The sequence below is a fragment of the Pristiophorus japonicus genome, chromosome 12 (genome assembly GCF_044704955.1).
Source record: "Pristiophorus japonicus isolate sPriJap1 chromosome 12, sPriJap1.hap1, whole genome shotgun sequence".
NCBI lineage: Eukaryota > Metazoa > Chordata > Chondrichthyes > Pristiophoridae > Pristiophorus > Pristiophorus japonicus.
The window spans coordinates 15,389,333-15,409,121 of record NC_091988.1 but is presented as its reverse complement, the minus strand read 5'-3'; the positions used below and the strand labels follow the sequence as shown (position 1 = coordinate 15,409,121).

At 43.3% G+C, this 19,789-nt stretch overlaps 1 protein-coding gene across 6 annotated transcripts in view; it reads right to left on the bottom strand.

Annotated features, from left to right (window-relative positions):
* Positions 1-19,789, bottom strand: part of eogt (EGF domain-specific O-linked N-acetylglucosamine (GlcNAc) transferase) — a 102,417-nt gene that overhangs the window by 24,214 nt on the left and 58,414 nt on the right. For all 6 annotated transcript variants that reach the window (XM_070894659.1, XM_070894658.1, XM_070894656.1 and 3 more), the window contains exons 10-13: positions 2,394-2,486; positions 2,220-2,291; positions 741-830; positions 95-163 (exon numbers count right to left, since the gene is read on the bottom strand). In XM_070894659.1, coding sequence (XP_070750760.1) covers positions 95-163; positions 741-830; positions 2,220-2,291; positions 2,394-2,486 — 324 coding nt within the window. The remainder of the gene's footprint in view (positions 1-94; positions 164-740; positions 831-2,219; positions 2,292-2,393; positions 2,487-19,789) is intronic.

Genomic DNA, 19,789 nt, shown 5'->3' with positions numbered 1-19,789 from the left:
ATAAATTGGTAGTCCATTAACAGATAACTACAGCAAGATTTTGTAGTCACCGGTATATATCTTAGACAAAAAATTGCTCCCTTTTACTACCTACCTCATCCTGATTTAAAATTCTGCGATATTTAGTACTGCGAACCAGAAGTGTAACACGAATTCTCCCAATCTTGAGAAAAGAAAGATAGATTTATTAAGCATAAAGAAAGATTTCCCAATGTTAAAATATATCTTATAAAATATCATTTAGAACTTCATAAACAAAATTATCTAGGGGCAACAAATCAAATCTATTCAATCATTCTTAAAGAGTTTTTCCCTTTACCTTCCTCCACATTTTTGCTTCCCAGGTTTCCCATCATCTCCATGACATTCTGCACCCAAGCAGCTAGGCTGCTGACCTTGGTCAACCTTTAACCAACCACTGGGAAAATGTGTTGACTTTTACTTTTACATTTTAATCACTATGATTTGATGGAGAGCCTTAACCACTACTGTCCTACAATTCCCTAAGAACTGGCCACGGGTGGAAATTAACCTTGTACCACTCTATAGCATCATCATCATAGGCAGTCCCTCGGAATCGAGGAAGACTTGCTTCCACTCTTAAAATGTCCTTAGGTGGCTGAACAGTCCAATACGAGAACCACAGTCCCCGTCACAGGTGGGACAGATAGTTGTTGAGGGAAAGGGGGGATTTTGCCAAATGGATGGGGTTATGGAGCACTTTATAATAAGACACGTACCAGTGTAATATTATCTTGTGTAATATTTAACCTAAAGAGGACATGCTGTGAAAATGCTCTGAACAGTCCTGTGCTAAAGCAGTCAGGCACCTGTAATGTACAAGCAAAGAAAGCATTAGTGCGGTGTTATACATGACCAATCGCCTAATAGATAAATGTTACACAAAAGCACAGCAAATATTCTCAACATATATTTCATCAATCAGGTTTCATGTGCCTGAGGCAGCCTGCTTGAAAGAATTCCAAATGGTTGAAGTTCTATGTGTGACTTGGTGAAAATAATGCTATATGTTACCACGATAAGATGACAAGTGCCAATAGTTACTGTAAAGTGCATAAGTTGTTACTTAGTAATGAGTGCTCTCTCAATATGCTTCCTTTCTTCTAAAATATATAAAAATTGGGTGACCAACATAACAAATCCAAAAATATGAAAAATATTTGTCAACTGGATTCACAGACAAGAAAACAAACTGGCGAGCTAACTTGCATACAAAAGGAATATCAGTAACAGAATGGAGCAAAAAAAAAATCCCATGTGACACTCCAATATCTTGATGGTCATAATGTGTCAGTTATACAATCAAACTGCTTAGTCTTTGGATAAGTAATTCCCTCATGTCAGAAGCAAGAAGGTATTACAGGCGTGATGTCCGAAATCCAGAAACCTCAGAAACTCGGGGGGAGGGAGAAGGTCGGGCAGAGGCCGGGGCGGTCGGGCCGAGGCTGTGGGAGTCTTGATTTCGGAACATTTTCCGTTTTCCGGACAACCCTGCCACGGATCGGCCCGGTGTCTGGATTCCGGATCTCCGGATTTTGGATGTCGCAGCCGTATAAAGTTCAACTTATACAAATTTAATAGCACTGGCAACCTTTCTTTGTGTATTAAACAACTTCAACTATATATTTAGGAACTGCTGCAAGCTTGATTATTAATTCTCACAATACAAAAAACCCTGCAATTTTACAGCTAAAATTTTTTCAGAGTACAAGTTTTATTAGGCATGTTATAGATTGCATGGCATGTGTACACACACATATTAAGGATCTTGGACTGCCTGTTTGCACTGGCAAGATCAAAGCCTTCACAGGAGGCGTAGGTTGCATTCGAGGGGGCAGGGGCTAGGGAGCTTGTCGGGTACTTGATGTGGGTGAGATTTATACAACGTGTGGTCCATAATGGTGTTCAGCTGGACACTGATTATGTTGGGGCCTTGCCATTGTTTCTTGTTTATAGCCACTCAAAATAAATGGATTCCTCTCACAAACCATTATAATACTGAACAAACTGAAAAATCATCCTTACAGAATTCAAGTGAGAGTTTGTGTTCTGCAAAGTAATGAGAGCATTCAACAGAGAGGTTAAAAAACTTCAGTAGTAAAGTTTGAGTACTCATTTTGTTAGGAATGAAATGTATTATATCAAAATTGGTTTTATTACACAAGTAAATAGATTTTTGATGCATGAAACACACTTACCAAAGGGGTATTGTAAAACAATCCATAGCGCATACGTGGGAGTAATGAAAAGACTACTTCTTTGAAGCATACCTAAATTACCAGGTGCAAAAGGGACAAAAAGATGGTGCGTAAACAGAACGCTTTTAAATATGTACACATTATAAATATTAAAATATCAAAAATGTTCAATACCCTTTTAAAGTCGAATGTGTTTAAATGTATAATGTTGTGATCGGCAAATGCTTTCCAGGTATCGCTAAATAAATCGCCATATCTGTAGGAACTCTGCAAGACAAAGCAAGGGAAACTAGCTGGATCAGTACTGAGATTAAAAATATCAACAGATAAAAATATAAACATTTTGTCCCTCATCAGAAATTAGTATAAATCCAAATATCTGTACTGGCAATAGACATTGCTTAGATCATCATTGGCGGTCCCTCGTCTCGAAGATGACTTGCTTCCACAGCAAAAAGGAATGAGTTCACAGGTGTTTCAATGAAGGACATAATATTCCAGGTCCCGAACTACATGTTGAAGGGTGGAAGATGCCTGTGCGTGGATTTCTTTAACGTGTGGTGGCCGTTGCACACCAGCCACCACACGGGCTTGACAGAGCCAGGTCTTGGTCCACTGGCAAGGATTAACCAGGATGACTGGAGACCAGCTCTGCTGCACGGACCTAGTGCACACACATATCGCAGTGTGGGCTGGCCCATGCTGATTAGATATATGCACAAAGGTATCTGCAATTGTTTCAGTAGTGACTCTGGTGCAGTTGTCAAAACATTTATTTGTAATTTAGTTATTTCGACCTCATATAAAATGTAGCTTCCAAAACAGAGAATAAAATCTGTTGAGATAACCCATGTAGAAGCCAATAGAAGAGGACATATAAAAGTCAGCAACAGTAATGAAAGTGGAGAGGTTTTTGTAATACAGTTTTCCAAATCAATTTGCAAAGAGAGACCCTGGCTCTAACATAGTTTAATGATGTGATCAGGCCAGACTACTTCAAAAAAAATGAGATCATTACTCAATTTCTTTTCAAAACACAGATGTTGAAGTCAAAGATAAGCAGCCTGCGTTGAAGGAGAATTCTGGAAAATTTTCACAAAATAAAAATGATACGGCATAATCCGTGCAGTCCAATAATGTACATATGTAGCATGTTGTAACTAATATCAGAAGGAGCAGTGCATCACTGTGTGGCAGGAAAACAGAGACTTCTGCTATTTAGAGATACTTGTGATTCAGAATCAACAATCATCTTGTAAGTGGTGTTGTTTCATTGCTCAAAAAGTCTGTGTAAATAAGTGAAATAATCTGAAATACTGCTTTTGAAAGAGTAAGAACCATGCCCACAGATAGACACTAAAGTGAGATAGCAATAGTGGGTATAATAACATTAACAACTGTAAGACATGTGGAATGGTTTATCAAATATATGGTTTTTCAAAACAATTTACAAAGAACACGGCCTGAAGAATCAGAATAAGCCTTAATATTATAATTTTAATGAAATGTTCAGGCTACTGATGACATGAAAGAAGTGAAAGCACTGGTCAATTTATTTTGAAGTACAGGATACAGGTGCAGCGCCTAAAATCCAGAACCCTCAGGACCGAGGCCGTTCCGGACTTTCGAACGTGTTTGTGATATCTGAAGTCCAGAAACACCTGAGCCCAGGTTCAGGTATTTCCAGATATCAGAATGCCAGAAGCACGTCCAGAGTCCGGAAATGCCTGGGCCCAGGTTCCGATATTTTCGGGTTTTCAACATAATTTTCGTAGTTCTTCTCTTAGCAGGCCTTGGAGTTTGATTTTGGCCGAAGGGACTTGCGCACGTAGCTTGGTTAGTTCTGGCCAAAGGGATATGCACGGGAGCTTGGTTGGTTCTGGTTGAAGAGACTTGTGTGCTGTGCAAAGTTAGTGCCGACCCAGGAGCAGCTGTGCGGTGACTGTGAAGATCTGGCCTGGAACAGGTAGGATTGGCGTTTTATTCTTGCAATTTTTGTCACTGTACAGTAGTTGGGTTTCATTTTTGGACTTTTCCCTGGGCCCCGTTGGCGGCAGTAATAGTTTGGCAGCATGTCCGGATTCCAGAACATTTTGCAGATTCTGGACGACCCTGTCACGGATCGTCCCGGAGTCCAAATCCGGAACATTCCAGATTCCGAAACTCCGAATTTTCAACGCTGCACCTGTAGCACCATCACTGGGGAACAGATGTCAGAGAAAAGATAAGCAACCTATATAAGAGCAGAATTCAGCATGGTATATTATTATGCAGCATGTTTTGTAAAATACAGAAATAGTGTATCACATAAAATAGGTTATGACAAATGCTACTTTTCAAAAGAACAAAATTTGTAAACAGTATATGTACTATATTTGAGATAGACTACCTTTAATTGATGATGTAGTAGAGATATAATTTTGTATTCTCACTGATAAATGAAGAATTTGATGCCTTTTCCCAGTGTTTTGGGATACTGTAACTGGTGTTTCATTAAAACAAATGGTATTTTGTACTCAAAATCCCAAACATCACTTCTGGGTAACAGACCATTTGCCCATCCTCTGCAGTACTGAGGGAGTGCTAAACTGTTGGAGGTTTCAAATGTAACTTTACAGTGAGGCCCTGTCTCCCTCTCAGGTGGACCGAAAAGATCCCATGGCATTATTCGAAGAAGAGCAGAGTAATTCTCTGTGGTGTCTTGGCCCATATTTATCTCTTAACTAATATCACTAAAAAAAGAGATTATCTGGTCATTATCTCATTGGCATAGATTTTGCTGTAATAATAACGACAAGGCTAACAGCGCTCACCATTATTATAGGGTAACTCTGACAGCAACATCTGGCGTCTGCACATACAGTTAAACGTGGAACTCTAAAAGTTGTGGTCAGAAATACCCTCCTTCTCCATAGGGTGCTTGCCGATAGACTTGGCACTGAAATCACTGTAATGGCAGTAATTTAGGGTAATTACCAACTCGTCCCACAGTAAATATGGATAAAAAGGTTAGAACTGTTGCATTCAGGAATAAATTAGACTGCAGGAAGATATCAATGGACTGGTCAGAACAGTGGCAAATGGAATTCAGATACCAAGGGCTCAATACTGCAGAAACCCGAGAGGGATATAGAAAGTGCAGGGGTGAAATTAAAAAGGAAATTAGGAAAGCAAAAAGAGGGCATGAAAAAATATTGCCAAGTAAAATCAAGGAAAACCCAAAGATGTTTTATAAATACATTAAGAGCAAGAGAATAACTAAAGAAAGAGTAGGGCCTATTAGAGACCATAAAGGTAACCTGTGTGTGGAGGCGGAAGACATGGGTATGGCTCTTAATAAATACTTTGCGTCTGTTTTCACAAAAGAGAGGGACGATGCAGACATTGCAATCAGGGAGGAGGAGTGTGAAATATTAGATGAAATAAACAGAGAGAGAGTGGAAGTATTAAGGGTTTAGCATCTTTGAAAGTGCCCCAGGCCCAGATGAAATGTATCCCAGGCTGTTAAGAGAAGCAAGAGAGGAAATAACAGAAGCTCTGACCATCATTTTCCAATCCTCTCTGGCTACACATGGAGGACTGCTAACGCTGTACCATTGTTTAAAAAGGGAGAAAGGGATAGAGCATGTAATTACAAACCAGTCAGCCTAACCTCGGTGGTGGGAAAATTATTGGAGAAAATTCTGAGGGACGGGATAAATCTTCAGTTAGAAAGACATGGATTAATCAAGGACAGTCAACATGGATTTGTAAAGGGAAGGTCGTGTTTGACTAACTTGATTTCATTTTTTGAGGAGGTAACAAAGAGGGTCGATAAGGGTAGTGCCTTTGATGTAGTCAATAAGGATTTTAGCAAGGCTTTTGATAAGGTCCCACATGGCAGGCTGGTCACGAACGTAGTAGTGATGTTGGGGAGGGCATCAAACAGGAAATTAGGGGTGCATGCAATAAAGGTGCAGCAGTTAACATGGGTGACTTTAATATGCATACAGATTGGGCTAACCAAACTGGAAGCAATACGGTGGAGGAGGATTTCCTGGAGTGCAGAAGGGATGGTTTTCTAGACCAATATGTCGAGGAACCAACTAGGGGGGAGGCCATCTTAGACTGGGTGTTGTGTAATGAGAGAGGATGAATTAGCAATCTCGTTGTGCGAGGCCCCTTGGGGAAGAGTGACCATAATAATGGTGGAATTCTACATTAGGATGGAGAATGAAACGGTTAATTCAGAGACCATGGTCCAGAACTTAAAGAAGGGTAATTTTGAAGGTATGAGGCGTGAATTGGCTAGGATAGATTGCCGAATGATACTTAAGGGGTTGACAGTGGATGGGCAATGGCAGACATTTAGAGACCGCATGGATGAACTACAACAATTGTACATCCCTGTCTGGCGTAAAAATAAAAAAGGGAAGGTGGCTCAACCGTGGCTATCAAGGGAAATCAGGGATAGTATTAAAGCCAAGGAAGTGGCATACAAATTGGCCAGAAATAGCAGCGAACCCAGGGACTGGGAGAAATTTAGAACTCAGCAGAGGAGGACAAAGGGTTTGATTAGGGCAGGGAAAATAGAGTACGAGAGGAAGCTTGCAGGGAACATTAAAATGGACTGCAAAAGCTTCTATAGATATGTAAAGAGAAAAAGGTTAGTAAAGACAAACGTAGGTCCCCTGCAGTCAGAATCAGGGGAAGTCATAACTGGGAACAAAGAAATGGCAGACCAATTGAACAAGTACTTTGATTCAATATTCACTAAGGAGGACACAAACAACCTTCCGGATATAAAAGGGGTCAGAGGGTCTAGTGAGAAGGAGGAACTGAGGGAAATCCTTATTAGTCGGGAAATTGTGTTGGGGAAATTGATGGGATTGAAGGCCGATAAATCCCCAGGGCCTGATGGTCTGCATCCCAGAGTATTAAGGAGGTGGCCTTGGAAATAGCGGATGCATTGACAGTCATTTTCCAACATTCCATAGACTGGATCAGTTCCTGTGAAATGGAGGGTAGCCAATGTAACCCTACTTTTTAAAAAAAGGAGGGAGAGAGAAAACAGGGAATTATAGACCGATCAGCCTGACATCGGTAGTGGGTAAAATTATGGAGTCAATTATTAAGGATGTCATAGCAGCACATTTGGAAAAAGAGGTGACATGATAGGTCCAAGTCAGCATGGATTTGTGAAAGGGAAATCATGCTTGACAAATCTTCTGGAATTTTTTGAGGATGTTTCCAGTAGAGTGGACAAGGGAGAACCACTTGATGTGGTGTATTTGGACTTCCAGAAGGCTTTCGACAAGGTCCTACACAAGAGATTAGTGTAGAAAGTTAAAGCACATGGGATTGGGGGTAGTGTGCTGACGTGGATTGAGAACTGGTTGGCAGACAGGAAGCAAATAGTAAGAGTAAATGGGTACTTTTCAGAATGGCAAGCAGTGACTAGTGGGGTACCGCCAGGTTCTGTGCTGGGGCCCAAGCTGTTTACATTGTACATTAATGATTTAGACGAGGGGATTAAATGTAGTATCTCCAAATTTGCGGATGACACTAAGTTGGGTGGCAGTGTGAGCTGCGAGGAGGATGCTATGAGGCTGCAGAGTGACTTGGATAGGTTAGGTGAGTGGGCAAATACATGGCAGATGAAGTATAATGTGGATAAATGTGAGGTTATCCACTTTGGTGGTAAAAACAGAGAGACAGACTATTATCTGAATGCTGACAGATTAGGAAAAGGGGTGGTGCAACGAGACCTGGGTGTCATGGTACATCAGTCATTGAAGGTTGGCATGCAGGTACAGCAGGCGGTTAAGAAAGCAAATGGCACGTTGACCTTCATAGCGAGGGGATTTGAGTACAGGGGCAGGGAGGTGTTACTACAGTTATACAGGGCCTTGGTGAGGCCACACCTGGAGTATTGTGTACAGTTTTGGTCTCCTAACTTGAGGAAGGACGTTGTTGCTATTGAGGGAGTGCAGCGAAGGTTCACCAGACTGATTCCCGGGATGGTGGGACTGATATATCAAGAAAGACTGGATCAACTTGGCTTGTATTCACTGGAGTTCAGAAGAATGAGAGGGGACCTCATAGAAACGTTTAAAATTCTGACGGGGTTAGACAGGTTAGATGCAGGAAGAATGTTCCCAATGTTGTTGAAGTCCAGAACCAGGGGTCACAGTCTAAGGATAAGCGGTAAGCCATTTAGGACCGAGATGAGGAGAAACTTCATCACCCAGAGAGTGGTGAACCAGTGGAATTCTCTACCACAGAAAGTTGTTGAGGCCAATTCACTAAATATATTCAAAAAGGAGTTAAATGTAGTCCTTACTACTAGGGGGATCAAGGGGTATGGCGAGAAAGCAGGAATGGGGTACTGAAGTTGCATGTTCAGCCATGAACTCATTGAATGGCGGTGCAGGTTCGAAGGGCCAAATAGCCTACTCCTGCACCTATTTTCTATGTTTCTATGAAATGTAAAAGCTCATGGGAACAAAGGCAATGTGGCAAGTTGGATCCAAAACTGGCTCAGAGGCAGAAAGCAAAGGTTAATGGTTGATGGATGTTTTGTGACTGGAAGGCTGTATTCAATGCGGTTCCGCAGGGCTCAGTACTAGGTCCCTTGTTTTTTGTGGTATATATCAATGATTTAGACTTCAATGTAGGGGAAATGATTAAGAAGTTTGCAGCTGATACAAAAATTGGCCGTGTGGTTGATAAAGAAGAAGAAAGCTGTAGACTGCAGGAAGATATCAATGGGCTGGTCAGGTAGACAGAACAGTGGCAAATCGGATTCAATCCGGAGTAGTGTGAGGTAATGCATTTGGTGAGGGTTAACAAGGCAAGGGAATACACAATAAATGGTAGGACACTGAGAAGTGTAGAGGAACAGAGGGATCATGGAGTGCATTTCCACAGAGCCCTGATGGTAGCAGGACAGGTAGATAAGGTGGTTAAGATGGCATACGGGATACTTGCCTTTATTAGCCGATGCACAGACTGTAAGAGCAGGGGGGTTATGCTTGAACTGTATAAAATACAAGGTTTGGCCACAGCTAGAGTACTGCATGCAGTTCTGGTCACCACATTACAGGAAAGATGTAATTGCACTAGAGAGGGTACAGAGGAGATTTACGAGGATGTTGCCTGGATTGGCGAATTTTAGCTATGAGGAAAGATTGAATAGGCTGCTGTTGTTTTCTTTAGAACCGAGGAGGCTGAAGGGAGGCTTAATTGAGGTGTATAAAATTATGAGGGGCCTAAATGGAGTGGATCGGAAGGATCTATTTCCCTCAGCAGAGGGGTCAATAACCAGGGGGCATAGATTTAAAGTAATTGGCAGGAGATTTAGAGGGGATTTGAGGATAAACTATTTCAACCAGAGAGTGGTGGGGGTCTGGAACTCACTGCCTGAAAGTGTGGTTGAGGCAGAAACCCTCATGGCATTTAAAAAGTACTTGGATATGCATCTGAAGTGCCGTAACCTACATGGCTATGGACCACGATTGGAAAGTGGGATTAGGCTGGATAGCTCTTTGTCAGCCGGCCGGACATGATGGGCCGAATGGCTTTCTTCTGTGCTGTAAATGTCTATGATTTTAACGGCAAAATAAGTGATAATTACTGCTGAATAACTTTTCTGGCCATGAAAAATTGATTTTACAAGTGTGGAGTCTCATTCCCTCAGAAGAAAATTACAGATTTTCTTTTCCGTTTTTCTCCTTTGAAGGTTGGAAAGAGATTGCCAATTAGATGGATATGTGAAGATTGTTCTGGAGTATAAGAAGCTCTGCCACCAATTCTGGGTGGAGGGAGGAAAGGATGCAAAGAAGGCCAATGTCAGAGAGCAGGATGCACAAGTTGGCACATAGAGCTAGAGAAACCTAAAGAAGTAGGATGTGGCAAGGCTGAAGGGATTTATAAATGAAGGTGAGGATTTTGAATTTAATGGATTGGGGAATCGGAAACTACTGGAAATCGGGAAGGGCTGGAGTGACAGGAAAACAGGACGTATTGCACAAAAGGATACAAACAGCAGAGTTTTGGACAAGTTGGAACATATGTAGAGTGGAGCATGCAAAGAGGTAACAGATACAGGGCAGTTGGGTTGAGGTAAGGGTTTAGCTTCCACCAAAAACTTGAGAAAGCCATAGTTCAATTTGCATAGGATTTCTTGCAGCCAGCAGAGAGATTTTTCATCTGTTAGACCGAGCTAGATTCATACCCTGGTATAATAATATACGAGGCACATTTTATATAACATTGAACAGGAAAATGTTATTCGACGTTCATAACAGCTTTTTTTCTGGTAGTATTGCATCACTGTTAGAAACAAAAGGTACTTAAAATGTATATGGTTATGCGATTAAAACTCTGACGTGAAGAATGTTGTGTTTAAATGGTTACATGCGAATTGCAGACAAAAAGTCTCCTCAGATTATATAGATGCTTAGACGTGCTAATGTTTTGGTTTCCTGTGGAGGGTATAGTATTATGTACTCTATACAATCTCCCTGTAGCTAAGTGATTATCTGTTGTTTTTAATTTAAGACTTAAACCTTGTTTATGTATTTTATGTATAATTCTAAGGTTGGAATTGAAGTTAGCTTAACGAACTGCTTGCAAAGATAATGGAAGGAAGTTGGGGAAGTTAGCATAAAAACAAGCAGTTTTCTAGGTCATAAAAACAGGTAACAGCCGGTGGAAGTGAGAAAGCTCTGCTTTGGGCCTCATAGTTGAAAGGGTAAAGGACTAGGCCTTGTACTGATTATACCAGAGAGGATAGGGACGAGAGAGGTAAGACAGATTCCAAAGGAAGGACCCTGACTAAGTATAAACAGCAAAGACCAATTGAACAAGATCATGAGACATCTTTAGGGCGGGCTTTGTTTCGAGAATCAAGACAAAGAACTCGAAGTCCCATTGGGTAGAGTTTTGGGGGGAACCTCTATAGGTTAAAAGGTCTTGTCAATATCCCGTTTCTGGCCCATCCCTAAAAATAAACTAAAAATGACCCCCTGAAAGCTTGTCCTCACAGACAGAGGAAGAGAGCGTGAAGGAGCTCTAAGCAAAAGGAAGAGAAGCCGCTCAGAGAATTGCTCACGTGTCTCAACTGTCTGTCTGGTCAGGTCAGTATCAGCTACTTGTCACGGTCGTATGTTTTTGCTGTATAACTTATATTCCGTCTTAAACTCTGATTAAATACAATATATCCACCATATCGGTTTGAACTTGAACCTGATCATTTAAAGTGACCAGAGATAGCCGTAATTTCTAACATCACATAGTTTCTCTCACTACACCCAACAGACACAAACCAATTCCCACAAATCCAACAGATGATTTCGACCTCTGACACATGTTTCTAGGCAGAGTACTAATGCAAGCCTAGTTAGGTTACTGCAAGGCTTAACTTATTATTTTACTCACTGTTTTGCTACACTTACCATTTAGTCCCAGAACTCACTTTTTAATCACACCCAAAGGCTTCTTGCCTTCAACTGACATTATTCCATAGACCTCAAAATCTCACTACTTACCAAACTATTTGCCAAGTTATGCAAATTTATTAAAACAGTAGCACTTTCTGCTGATAGATCAGAATCTTGATATTTTGAAACCACGCAGTTATGAAATCTTAAAACTGCTGGGTATGCTCAGTTAGTCCACTGTCAACTGATTTTGAATATGTATTTCACATGCTACATTGTACCAAAGTACTTCGCTTCTGATATTTGAAGACTTTTAAGTTTGAAATTAACACAAATTAAACCAAGAAAAATTAATGGTGCATATTACCTTCTTCAGCTTTGTTCTCTTCTCCATCCCAAGGTCCTGACTCCCAGTCCCTGAAGCCCAAAATACTATTAAACTCGCACTTTCTGCAACCCAGTTCCAATCACCTCTGTCTGCCCAATAGACCACATAATCATTGCAGATGTGTCACTGTGCGATTCTCTCTAGTTTATGACAGTCAGACAGAGATACATACTTTCCAAGTTGTATCATTCTACACATCAGAATGTAGTGTTTTGAAACTGGAGCTACAGAAAAATAGATCCAGTTTGTTCAGCAACTCTACCAACACAGACAGGAATACATCAAAGTTAGAAGCCAGGATCAGGAATGGGGCAGGGAGGGGGCGGTGGTGGAGGAGGATGTTAGAAGTTTATATCCACAGCAGAAGAATGGTACAAAGGTGAAGTTTGAAGTTAATACAATTGACAGACTTCCTAAGTCAGACATCAAAGTCAATATACTGAAAATTCTTTCCATGTTTGTGCACAATATTGAAACTAAATCCCCTAAGCTCATCACTCCCCAAGAGTTCTCTAGTTTCAAACTTTCACATCTCTGCTGAAATAATGGTTGAAATTTTGCTGGGGAGGCGCATGGGGGGGGGAATTGGGTGAGGGGCGGTTCGAGGCGGGCGAGAAACCTGGAAGGCCAGGTTTCCTGCTGATTTTACCGGCAGGCTGGCTGGCTGCAGGCGGGGAGGCCTCAATTGCAAGGGGTCATTCCGTGAGAGGGGGGTCGGGGATCAGCTGGTGGGGGTTGGGTATCAGTGGGAGGGGGGTTCAGGGATTAGCAGGAGGGGGGTCGGCGATCGGGAGAGGGAGACAGGATCGGGGAGGTTTGCAGGATCGGCAGGCAAGAGGGGATCGTGGGGGGAAAATCGGAGATTGCGGGGGTTGGCTGGGTCGGCCAGGGATCCGGGGGGGGTGGGGGTGGGGGCTGGGGGCTGGAGGGTCGTGGCCGGCTCCATCATCATCATTGATGGGGGAATGGGTGTGACTTGGGAATGTGATCGGAGGTCTTGTGGTGGGGTCTCCAATTGCAGGAGATGGGTTAGGTACGGACCCTGGATCCAGAAGGTAGGTATAAAGCCACTTACTTCCTGGAAGCAGTAATACCCACCTCTGTTGAACTGCCAGGTTTCATGAATTGTGTGAAGCCCGTCCCCCAGGCAGTTAAAAACAAAATGGAGGGGAAAATAGAGACTTCCAGCCTTAATGCGATATTTAAATTGACGCTCAGCCCCCTGGCAGTGAGTTTTCTGACCGCTCCCCATCTCGCCTCCAGGGAAACCAGAAGAAGGGGGTTGGAGGCGGGATCAGGTCGGGAATCCCATTTAAAAAAAATTAACTGCCCCCATGCCCCAAACCCACCCATTTTTTGTTGGGAAAATTCCAGCCATTGTAACCAATTTGAAAATAAAATGTAAGGCGGGCAATGATTGTTACAAAATGGGTCAGAGTTTAAAGTTGACTGACAATCCTAGAGCCTCTATATTTGTGATCTAGCAACACCACTCCAGACTGCTTCAATTTGTCTCTCAAAGTTTGTCTCTCTCTGCTGCATTTATTCTGGTAAAATCAATCATCACTATCACAACCACACACACATCATCTGAATTATCTTTGCTGCATGCAGGGAAAAGAAAGAAGCACTATACATGGCAAAACATATAGAGAGGGTAATCCCTGCGGTCAATAATTTTCTAAGTGAAAATGTTGAAATATTAAAGAAATCTCTTATTTTTATATGTTGTGTAAGTGGAATTCATAATGCTAAACAGCAAAATACACATATTATACAGCTGCTTTGGACAGAAGCAAATAATTATCTGTAGTAAATTGTGAAAAATCATACTGTAGTGTGATATGATTTTAGAATTATATTTTTACTGTGGGGTTATCTAATTGTTACTGCACTCTCCTCATTGCAGACTGCCCACAAATAGCTTTTAGTATTTCATACAAAATAATTCAAACAGAAGTAGAGTGAAACAAAACAGCATCATGTTTTTATCTTAATACACATTACAAATCAATTGCATAAAAAGAATACTTGTTGGGAATGGGGTCAATATCATGTTATTCACAACTCATTCCGGTGATAAATGTGTTATCCACGAGGTAAGCCTACAAAGCTGATACAGGTAACTTCAAAATACAATGTCATTTACATTTCTATAAAGTATCCTTTATTTATCCTTCTTTCAAGGAACATAGAAACAAGAGAAGGCCATTCAACCCCTCAAGCCTGTTCCACTGTTATATTAGATCATGGCTGATCAACCCCATTTACCTGCCTTTTCTCCACATCGCTTACCTACAACATATCTGTCGATCTCAATATTGAACATTTAATTTGAACCAGCATTCACAGCCTTTTAAGGGAGAGAGTTTGAGATTCCCTGTACGAATTGTGTGAAAAAGTGTTTCCCAATTTCACTCCTAAATGGCCTAGTTCTAATTTTAAGATTTTGCCCCCTTGTTCTGGATTCCCCTGCCAATTCCCAATTGCGCTTCTTTTATTATAGAATATAATGCAGTAATTCTGTAGTGTAGTGTTTTACATTTCATGTTAGAGGAGTGGAAGATGCCTGTGCGTGAGTTCTTTGAACGTGGGGTGGTCGTTGCACCACATGGGCTTATCTGAGCAAGGTCTTGATCCAGTGGCAAGGGGGTCCAAGACGACTGGAGACCCAGGCACTGCTATAGTTGCCTAGTTGCCTACGGTGAGATGTTGGCCGCAGGCTCGGCGCTGAGTAGCGCCCTTGATGGTAGGTGGTCTGAGGCTTGGTTGGGGGCAGGCATTGGAAGGGTCAGTGGTCCACTGGAGTTCAGAGTGGGAGGTCAGGGGGATCACAGCCATGATACTTGCCACGTGCTGGAGGAGGAGAAGAGGCAAGGTCACCAGTGGGAAGAAGAGCTCCAATCGTCGCTGAAGAAGGAGAGGAGGCCAACCGCTGTTGTAGGAGAGGGGGACCCGGTCGCCGTTGAGGAGGAGGTCCGTGGGGAAGGAGAGGTCCAGCTGTCGTCGAGGAGGCCCAGACCCCGAGGTAGAAAAAGCCATAAGACAGCTTAAGAACAACAAGGCTACAGGAGCGGATGGAATCCCTGCTGCGGCACTGAAGTATGGCGGAGAGGCACTGTTGGCACGGATACATGACCTCATCTCTCTGGCGGGAGGAGAGCATGCCGGGAGATCGTGACCATCTTTAAAAAAAGGGACAAGTCTGACTGCGACAACTACAGAGGAATTTCCCTGCTATCAGCCACTGGGAAAGTCGTCGCGAGAGTCCTCCTCAACCGTCTTCTCCCTGTGGCTGAGGAGCTCCTCCCGGAGTCACATTGCAGATTTCATCCCCTACAGGGCACAACGGACATGATTTTTGCACCGCGACAGCTACAGAAAAAATGCAGGGAACAGCACCAGCTCTTATACATGGCCTTCTTCAACGTTACAAAGGCCTTTGAAACTGTCAACCACGAGGGTCTATGGAGTGTCCTCCTCCGTTTCGGATGCCCCCAAAAGTTCGTCACCATCCTCCGTCTACTCCACGACGACATGCAGGCCATGATCCATTACAGACCCAATCCACGTCCAGACCAGGGTCAAACAGGGCTGTGTCATCGCCCCAACCCTCTTCTCAATCTTCCTTGCTGCCATGCTCTACCTCACAGTCAACAAGCTCCCCGCTGGAGTGAAACTAAACTACAGAACCAGTGGGAACCTGTTCAACCTTCGCCGTCTCCAGGCCAGGTCCAAGACAACCCCAACCTCTGTCGTCGAGCTACAGTACGCGGACGACACCTGCGTCTGTGCACATACATAGGCTGAACTCCAGGACATAGTCGACGTATTTACTGAGGCGTACGAAAGCATGGGCCTTACACTAAACATCTGTAAGACAAAGGTCATCCACAAGCCTGTCCTCGCCACACAGTACTGCTCTCCGGTCATCAAGATCCACAGCACGGCCCTGGACAATGTGGACCATTTCCCATACCCCGGGAGCCTCTTATCAACAAGAGCAGGCATTGACGATGAGATTCAACACCACTTCCAGTGCGCCAGTGCAGCCTTCGGCCACCTGAGGAAAAAAGAGTGTTTGAAGACCAGGCCCTCAAAACTGCCACCAAGCTCATGGTCTACAGGGCTGTAGTAATACCCGCCCTCCTGTATGGCTCAAAGACATGGTCCATGTACAGTAGACACCTTAAGTCGCTGGAGAAATACCACCACCAACGACTCCGCGAGATCCTACAAATCCCCTGGGAGGACAGATGCACCAACGTTAGCGTCCTCGACCAGGCCAACATCCCCAGCATTGAAGCACTGACCACACTTGATCAGCTCCGCTGGGCAGGCCACATCATTCGCAGGCCAGACACGAGACTCCCAAAGCAAGCATTCTACTCGGAACTTCTTCACGACAAACAAGCCAAAGATGGGCAGAGGAAACGTTACAAGGACACCCTCAAAGCCTCCCTGAAAAAGTGCAACATCCCCACTGACACCTGTGAGTCCCTGGCCAAAGACTGCCCCAAGTGGAGGAAGTACATAGGGAGGGCGCTGAGCACCTCGAGTCTCAACGTCGAGAGCATGCAGAAATCAGGCAGTGGAAAGAACGTGCGGCAAACCTGTCCCACCCACCCTTTCCCTCAACTATCTGTCCCACCTGTGACAGGGACTGTGGTTCTCGTATTGGACGGTTCAGCCACCTACGGACTCATTTTAAGAGTGGAAGCAAGTCTTCCTAGATTCCGAGGGACTGCCTATGGTTTTACATTTCACCAGGCAAAAAGATGAAGATCCTGCCTTTTTGCCACATGGTTGAAATGTTAGAAATACCATCTTCGAATCAATCCAAACAACACAACATTGCTACTAATTCCTGCTCCAGGTACTTGTGATATCCTGGTTTTCTGCTTAGTTAATCAACCTGTGTGTTTCACCAGCTATTCTGTCATGAGAACAGCTGGAATAGTTCAATTTGTTTCTAATACTAACGTGGACTAGCTTTATGACTGCATGCTTCTGGCAGGGAGCCTTACCCACCAGGAGCATTTATCGGGAAATCACAGGTGCTCTGTCCATGAATATTCATCCATTACAATGCTCATTACAATTAATAGATAAAAAAATTGGAGGGAGCATACTTGTAGTTTCCATCTATGTGCTCCCAGCAGGCAAGGCTCTTCACTGACCCAACACATTTGGACTTACGTGGGTCGAAATTTAGCTCCCCAAAAAGGCCTCTCACTGCAGCGGCCAGACGGCGGAGTTGAACTGCCGCCGACTTCCGGTCCAATGGACGGCGCCAGCGAAATTTAGCTCGGGGACTGCCAGGTCAGGTCGACAATTATGCCCCGGGTTCGGCTGGGCCGGCAACAGGCAGCCTGGCATCCCCTCTTGGGTGCCAGATGGCTGGCCCGGACGAAACCCTCCCTGGTGGCCCAGTGGACCAAAGTTTCAAAGTGCCAAAGGCTCTCCCTTTTAAGTGAAGGGGAGAGCGTGGTGACGCACATGCGTCATGATGTCATCGCCGCTCCGCTGCTGACTGACAGCGGCCGAGACTCCGTCCCACCTCCACTTCCGTCCTCTAGAGTGCTCACTGCCCCACCTCCACCCCCATTATGACCGACTTCCGCTCCGCTTAAAAATTTACCGAAAGAGGCAACCGCATCCCACCCGGCGGAAAAAACACTTCAGGAGCGGAAGGTGCGACCCGTTTCAGCCAGAGGTAAATTTCAGCCCCACGGTGTCTACATAATGACATCCGCAGAAAAACATTTGCATTTAGCAAATAACATCATCTTCCCCAAACTGGACATTTGAACATAGGTTAGCAAGTAATAAATACCATTCACATTGGTCACATCAGCATATATTTATGAAGCCAATTTTTATTTTAGCAAAAAAAATTTTTTGAAAATATACCAATTTGAGTAACGCAGCAAATTATGATCATCACCACTACCGCACAAAATAGCTACCTATCAAGCAGTAAATTTACTTTAATTGCTTGGGCTGCAATCTTGAAGGTTATTAGAGTTCAAAGACAGTAATAAATAATTTGGATTCAGATTACCAGTAATAAATGTGTCATAAATAAAGTGCAGAGATGTAGGGCTCTTATCATGAATTAAGTTTACAGTGTGTAAAAATAATTGAACATTAGTGCCTTGTTCCACATGCCAAAAATAATATAAATTTGGCTGTATAATCAGATTATGTTCAATCAATTTGGACTTTTGTTCTTTCATATACAAATTTTTCAAACTAGGACTTTGACAACCTAAAACTGAACTGATATTAAACAAAAAACACAATGGCCCAGATTTTGCAGTTGTAATGACGTTACTCTGTGAAACTGACAGCAGCTTCGGACGCCAGACCATGCACAGTTAATCGCGGAACTCCAGAAGTTGCTGTCAGTGATTCCCTACCCCTCCACTGAGCGCACTGTTGAAGTCCCAGCAGACAGTAATCTTTAGAAATCACTTGAACTGATGTGAACGTCTCCTCGTACGGTGTAATATCGCTGTTAAAACCCCCCCAAAAAAGTTAAGCGTTGTTAAATGAGGTGTAACTGGGTTATAACTGCTGCTGAACAACATCTCTGGCCCTGAAAAACTAATTTTATATTTATGGAATTTCAAATGTTTCCATTATGATAACATTCCAAAGGTTTTTAATATAATAAAAATTACATATATTTTTTAAAGTTTATCATATTTCAGCTTCAAACTTAATCCCAATCTTCTGCATGTCCCAATCTTTATTTTGCTCTCTGTAAAATTTATAAATGTGAAGGATAATCAGTGCATTTTACTTCCTGGTTTGCTACTCGAAGAATTCTTCAATGTGATTGGCTGCTTAGCCTGTTGATGACATCACTGTTGCTGGATGTCGGAGATCCCCTCGAGTTAGCGCCAGAATCAAACTAATGTTGGGAAATGTGAAATCGACGCCACAGAGATCGCTGGATCTTTGTGGGCAGCTTTCTTCGAGCTCAGCGGTGAGTGCTGTCACTTCGCTGCTGACTGCAAAACCCAGGCTAATAGCTGACATATTAGCTGCTTTAGGTCTTCATTATGGTATAAATCAGTGACAAGAGAGTGAGTTTATCGTAAGGGTCGAAAGTAATGGCTTTGGTCTTCCTAATGTTCAGTTGGTGGACATTTTGATTCACCCACAACTTAATGTCAGACAGGAAACCTGAGCGGAAAATATGATCATGGGGTCAAGGAAAGTGAGGGAGTTGGGCACCAGCAGCATATATATGAAAACTGACCCATTGCCTATTGATGGTATGGGACAAGATGTAAATGAGGAAGAAAAAGGAGCCAATCATACATCCTTTAGCGATGCCAGGGGTGGAGAGAAGTATTTGCTTGACCTGGCTACATTGGATCAGACAGGATGCAAACCATGCAAGAGCACTATCGTGGAGCTGAACAACAAAGGAGAGGGGAAGGAGGAGGATGGTGTGGTCAACGGGTGGGTTTTAAGAATGGTCTTAAAGGAGGATAGGGAAGTGGAGAAGCAGAGAGTTTTGGGAGGGAAATCCAGAGGATAGGGCCTAGGCAGCTGAAGACACAACCACTAATAGTAGAGCGAAGGGAGAGAGGATGCACAAGAAGCCAAAGTTGGAGGAACATCGAGTTCTCGGCAGTTTGTAGAGCTGGGGGAGATTAGAGAGATGAGAGAGAGAGAGAGAGGCTGGGGGAGAGAAAGAGAGAGAGAGGGAGGCTGGGGGAGAGAGAGAGAGAGAGAGAGAGGCT